We start from the raw sequence: 6,576 nt of genomic DNA, 5'->3' as shown, positions 1-6,576 counted from the left end.
ACCAACTACTGAGGGAAATATTTGGCTCTTTTGCTGCTAAATGCTGCTAGCCTCTAACTGTGAATGTCTGCTGTTTAGTGCTGATCAGTAGTGTACAGTGGGTTCATACAGCTCCAAACAGCTGCCTGCTGCCTGCCTGAAATGAGTCTATAAGAGCAGTGAGAGTAAACTAAAACTGTAAAGTTGTGTTCTGGACAGCTGAATCTTACTATAAATCTCCATAAAGCTGAGGGGAGCTGCAGAATCAGGTCATGACTCCTTGTAAGTTTATCAAGTGATCACCTTGTCACGTTGTTGTATTGTTTTCACATTTAATACATTGTTATTTATAAAAATATTGATTATAGCCAATTTAAATTCACTCTTGAAAGAAAAGCTGATTTCCTCTGTTTTCTGATTAATTACACAACCAATGTTCAAAAGTGAAATATTTTTCACCGACTATTTGAAGATGTTGCGTAAACAGTCACTTGGCCTTCAACTGAGAAATTGGATATGGTTTCTTAGTCAGGCTGCAAAATGACTCTTATACTGTACATTGTAGATGATGAAAAAATGATGCAAAATAAACGTGATTTATTGCTCTTGTCTCTAACCTCTTGACTTGAGAAAGATCACTCAGCAACCCAATACACTTTTAACCCATGTAGTTTTGCAGTTATTTCCTCAGCTTGTGCAACTCGCTCCACAAGTCCTTGCTCAGAGTAGTAAGAGCTGTAATGCTCAAGAATGCACTTTACAGTACAATGTATTATTTTACAATAATATATAGAACTGATCCTTTTATAATGTCCTGTTAACAGCACACAGCCTTTATAGTTCTATATATTGTGCTTTGCTCGGTATATGTGCTGTATATCACTTAACAGCCAGATAAACCTCTTCTTTACATCAGAGACTGTGAAGACTCAGTTGCCTCGTCCACAGGTTTTTTGACATTGCATGGAAAACGTTAAACTGAAACATTGCATTTAACATGTACAACTATACACAATGTAAATATATTGACTCAAATATGAATTAAATCTCCTTATTTTGTTGTTGTAGACTGTGTGTATATATTCTATGTATTTTAATTAAATTAAATGTAATGCATGACCTGGTATTTTAACATGTCTGTTCATTCATTTACGTCTTCCTATGAACTTTCAATAGTAGTAACCTAAGTAGTAGATTTCTACCGTCAAACGTCACAGAATGTAACATTGCTCTTAAATCAATGAACTGTAATCCTAGATAACCATAAAAAAAACAATCAGTGCATACCCAAGATGCTACCAAAGGGTTAAGATGTATGCAAATACGCTGCAGATTGTTTAACTACGATAGAACGTAATTTTAAATTTTGAAAGAATGTAGCAGATCTAAAACTTTTATTAATTTATTTATGAATTTACTGTTTTAAAACATACAGAACATTAGCGCCGGTGCAGGAAACAGTCATTGAAAGTCATGAGGAAGCATCCAAAAAGGAAACCTAACCTCACCTATTGTGCATAAATACGGAAATATGAGTAAATTAAATATAATTTGTATATAAATTATACTCAGTTTTCACAGAGAAATTAACAGTAAAATCCCAGCCGGTGCTCACTGGGAAAAAAAGTGTCTCTGGTTGCTCTGCTGCTTGAGTTTGAAGTTTTTTTATACTGATATGATTGGAAATGTTAAAATGCAGACACAGTCCCCTGAGTATTCTCTGATGGGCAATTTGTGGGCAGTCAGGTTGATGGACAAGGACACAACATGCTAGATCATTAATGAGAAACCCTGCTGCACTTTGGCATACAAACAAACACTCATTCATATATACATAGATCTCTCTCTCTACCACAACACACACGTATGCACACCACCTTCCATCCTTGATGGAATAGCGCATTAAGTCCTTGATGCTCGCAGCACTGTATCCCAGCACTCCCTCCCCTCACTCTCTCTCATACGCCTCAAGGCGCTGCTTTACTTCCCCCTAGGAGTGGTGCAACTCCCTGCCAATTCTTCCCAATCCATCAGTGAGTGTCCTGCCCCCCGGGGGCTCCTCGTGCACCAACGCTGTTGTTTTTTTTGTTTTTTTCCTCTTTTCCCATACTGGTAGGCTGACCGGGTGTTCCTACAGTGAAGGAGCTGCTTCTGCTTCACATTATGTTTGGTGTCATAGTGAGATATTAGCATGCCGTTGATGTACAGACCACACTGACAGAATCTACAAGGCCACAAATATAACTGAAAAAATGTGTTGTTCTTAACTTAACCTTATTGAACCAATTTATCAACTCTGTTGAAGTATGTTAGCCTCAAAAATCCCCAGGTGACAGTGTGGTTTGGCATGTGTTTGGTAATGTAGTTAAATGTCAGAGGGCTTACTGAACAGAATGATGAAAAAAGAAAAAAAAAAACTCAGGTGAGCATGTCAAATTCTACAAAGAGTGTGCTGCACATTATAAGACCTTTTGTTTTTTTTTATGTGAACAAGCAGCCCAGTCTACAGAATAAATGTTAACATTTAACATTAACATTTCTGCAAATACCAGATACTTTAAAATGTGTACATGTCATAGGCGACAAGGCTGCCAAGCCAGTGCCGTTTGAGTCTGTGTTTAAGCATTTCTAAGTGTGAAAGCACAATATTTTTAAGGAGACCTTGAGGAAATGTCCAGCCGTGTAAGCCGAGCATGACGTTTTTCTAACCCTGACCCTGGTTTTTGTGCCTAAACTTAACCAAACCATACGCACAGCATTGTGACAAGGGACAATTTAAAAAAATAACATAAAGAAACATTTTTTTTATCTTATCTGTGGTTTTGCAGAAAAGCATGTTACCAGCACTCATTCTGGTGACTGGGGTCATGAAAATTCAGCTTTATTATTTACCCATTCAACAACTGTGTCACTATAAATTCAAGATGTCACTGCTAATACTGGTACATTCAATAGCAAACTGCAGGGAAAAACTATGAATAAAAGCATATTAGAAAGATGGAATATTTACCGTTATTTGGTATTTATTGTATTATATTTATATATACATTTTTATATATGGACACTTTTTGCGTTGCTAAAATATAAAGTATTTCTAGAATAGGAGAGGGCTGAGCACCACGGACAGCTCCTCTCTCCCTCTCTCTCTCCCCCCCCCCCTCTCCCTCCCTCCCTCCCTCCCTCTCTCCCTCTCTCTCTCTCTCTCCTCTCTCTCTCTCTCTCTCTCTCTCTCTCTCCCTCTGTCTCTAACTGTCTCTTCCGGGCGCACACTCGGCAGCTGGCTGCGATACAGCTCCTCCCTCCTGTGTGGTGGCTTTCCCGACCAAAGATCCTTGGACGTGAACAGTTTCGCTGAAGAGCACTTTTATACCCCCAAAACAACCAGGCGGACAATCGAATCGTCAGTTATTCCATATCGACCTGAGCGAAGGGAGTTTAGGTGTCGGATAAGGTCTCCAACGGTCCTTCACCCCTAAAATCTCTGTCAGCGATGGAGACTTGGGCTGGCTTCTGCCCAGGTTTGCACTTATCTCTGAGTATCTGGCTGATGATAGCCGCTCATACCCTGCAAAATACCAAGGCGGAGATAACTTGCGCATCTTGCCCGTCGCCAGTTCAACTTCACCTGGAGAATTTACAGCTGGGGATGCGCACGGAACCGACGGAGCAACCTAGCACCCTGAAAAGCATCCGAGTAGAGTTTAGGGAACTCGGGGTTACCGACCAAAATAATGGAGTGGACGACGAGCACGAGACAGGCGTTTCTGTCGAGGATGTCCCCCAGTTCCCTCAAGATGTCAGTTTGGATGGAGTTAGTGCAAAGGGAGATGCACCCGGGTCCAGTGAGGAAAGTCACCGCGGCAGTGATAAGGCAGGGGACCCCGAGCAGGGTGAGGATGCTGCGCTCCAGAGAGCGAAGAGAAGCGGTCCTGAGTTTGCTGAGTTCGGCGTGACCGGCATGGATACGGACGCTTCGGAGGATCGGGGCTCGCTGTTGGACGCACACAGGCAGGGAAGGTCCGAGTTCAGATGGAACAGGGACGAAGGGAGAGGGAATAACCGGCAGGATGAGCCAAGGCTCACCAGCAGCACCTTCGCTCTAACGGGGGACTCTGCGCATAACCACGCGGTGGTCTACTGGTCAGGGCAAAACAGCAGCGTGAGTAACCATGAATTGTTTTTTATAGATATTGTTCACTCTGCATAATCTGTTCCATTTCATATGAACTCTTCGCTGAGAGTGGCATATTTCTAGCAGCTGGGAGCACAAACTCCGTGACGCACAGAGCAGAGACTCGGTGCTCTGTCGTGCCGCTGAGTTGTGGTTCACTGTTAACAGGTGCACTGGAAGCTACAGATGCGCACCGACGCACACTGTTCCCTAAATGCCAGACTTGTGCAGCGACTGTGAATTGTATTCGGCCGCGACCTTTGACTCACCCAGCAATTACGCACGAAACTCTTCTCCGTGCGAGCATTCTGTTGTGCTATTTTGTGACATTATCCGAACATGTACACTTCCCTTTTTATGCACGGTCTGTAAGCCGTGCCTTTTCAGGTTATTTCGTGATTTATAGCCGTAGTGGGGGGAAAAATATTTATGATTTATTTGCAGTGAATTTGAGATATGCTAATTCATGATTCATTCCTCCCAGATGATGCGGGGCATTTCATCCAAACTAATTGATTGGGGAAAGAGGGAGTCATAAATTATTGCTAAATCTCCAATAAGGCCTTAAATTCTTTAGATTGTGAATTTCTCCTCTATGACTGCTCATGCGTCCCTGGAATTTTTAGATCTACTGAACTGGATACCTGGAAACGAGTGAATTAAATTGGTTTCTATGACTGTTCGAGACCTTTTTTAAAAAAATAAAAAGGTGACTAGCAGTGAGTAATAATACAGTATTTATATCGCAAGTAAAAAGGTGTCAGCCCTGGATGCATTACAACAGTCTTTCCAAAGGGGGGTGTTTGATGGTTGGGTCTTAGCCCCATCTTCATTAGTCCTAAATGTGCCTCCATAAATCAATGGTGCCTAATGACACAGACACTGCACTGAATGATATAGGATCATAGCAGTACTGACAAAAAAAGAGAAATTGAGGTAAACATGTCTGTTTTTTGTTATTCTCACCACTCAATTTATCATCAAACATTTATTTACCAAATTTCTGAAACAACTTTCAAAAACAATACTAGATGCTCAGTTAAAGAGTCAAGAGTTAAAGATACATCATCAAAATTAACCAATTATTATTACTATCATGAAATTAACCTCAATAATAATAAGTTGCCTTACTCTCTGGGTGGGAGAGGACAACATGCATCTTTTGAGTGTCACAACATAACTACACCTCAAACACAGGAGCAACCTGGTGCTTTAACGCGCCGTAAATACTCCTCAAAGTTCCACGAATATGTCTCTTAAACGACACCGACCACATTCATGCCCATTCTATGAATTGGTTGAAAATCCGGCCCCTCTTGCACAAGAGGACCCTCATAGGAAGAGAATAATGAGACAAAATGAATCAAAGTCATTTACAAAACCGTGTAAGCTCACATGGAGCCGATGGGCTCTTCTTTGTGGTTTCACAGGCTTAATTTGTTGTTGTGGCTGCTCCCCACGCTTTATTCCATTTGAAAAAAAATCCCACATATTCAGTCTTGTCTGAGCTGATTATGACACGGTGCATGAACTTGTTTTTTAACCGGCAGTGAAGACTGAGGCGCTGTGTGGGGAACATGTTTGTGTGTGTGTGCGTAGCTGTGTATGTGTGTGTGTGACTGCATGAGTTTGTGCTGGATGGAGAGGGTGAGGAGGTTATTGAATTCCGCTACCCTTCAGCTTTAAATCTTTAACAATTATCTTGAAGACTGAGGCCTCTTTTTTTGAAGTCTTCTTCTGTGGCAAAAAGAAGAGAAAGCCAGGCGTGGCCTCAAGAGCATCCTCAAGAGAGGAGATCTGCCACTTAATCTTCATTTGCCGCTGGTGCTTGTTCTGGTGATGAATGGAGTGGTAGGTCAAAGAGATTGAGCTTAAAGTTCTCTAACTGAACTGCAGTAGTAGTTAAGTCAGAGAATGACCATCTCGATCTTGCCTGTATATTCACTGCCCCGTGAACATTTTGTGGATTTCATTTTTCACCTGACTGGACTTCAGAGACTGCCCTCAAATGTGGCAGCTTGGTCAGTGGCCCTAAGCTTCAAACTATGATGCTCTGCTTACCCTTTTGGTGTCAGTTTGGCACAAGAAGCACAGTCAAGTTAGCAATAATATCATATAAAGCTCGCTGAAAAACAGTTTGCATATTATGACATAGAGAATTATTACCTTTGGACTAGGGATGTAACGGTATGAAAATTTCACACCACGGTAATAGTGACCAAAATTATCACGGTTATCGGTATACCGCGGTATTTTTAAAATGTCTTCAAAATGTTGAAAAAACACTGATACACTGATAAATTGAAATAATTTCACCAAGATTTATATTTAAATAGATTTATTATATATTAAAAGGCTTAGGGTATAAGCAGCCTGTTTTTGAAACGCGTCCTGTAATGTCTGCGTTACAGAGGTAGAATGAGATG

At 41.2% G+C, this 6,576-nt stretch overlaps 1 protein-coding gene across 1 annotated transcript in view; it reads left to right on the top strand.

Moving 5' to 3' along the window:
• Positions 1-3,469: 3,469 nt before the first annotated feature.
• Positions 3,470-6,576, top strand: part of sorcs3a (sortilin related VPS10 domain containing receptor 3a) — a 288,150-nt gene continuing 285,043 nt past the window's right edge. The window contains exons 1-2 of the mRNA XM_073476289.1: positions 3,470-3,745; positions 3,866-4,138. Coding sequence (XP_073332390.1) covers positions 3,470-3,745; positions 3,866-4,138 — 549 coding nt within the window. The remainder of the gene's footprint in view (positions 3,746-3,865; positions 4,139-6,576) is intronic.

Source organism: Pagrus major, chromosome 1, assembly GCF_040436345.1.
Source record: "Pagrus major chromosome 1, Pma_NU_1.0".
NCBI lineage: Eukaryota > Metazoa > Chordata > Actinopteri > Spariformes > Sparidae > Pagrus > Pagrus major.
This window is presented reverse-complemented; position numbering and strand designations above follow the sequence as displayed.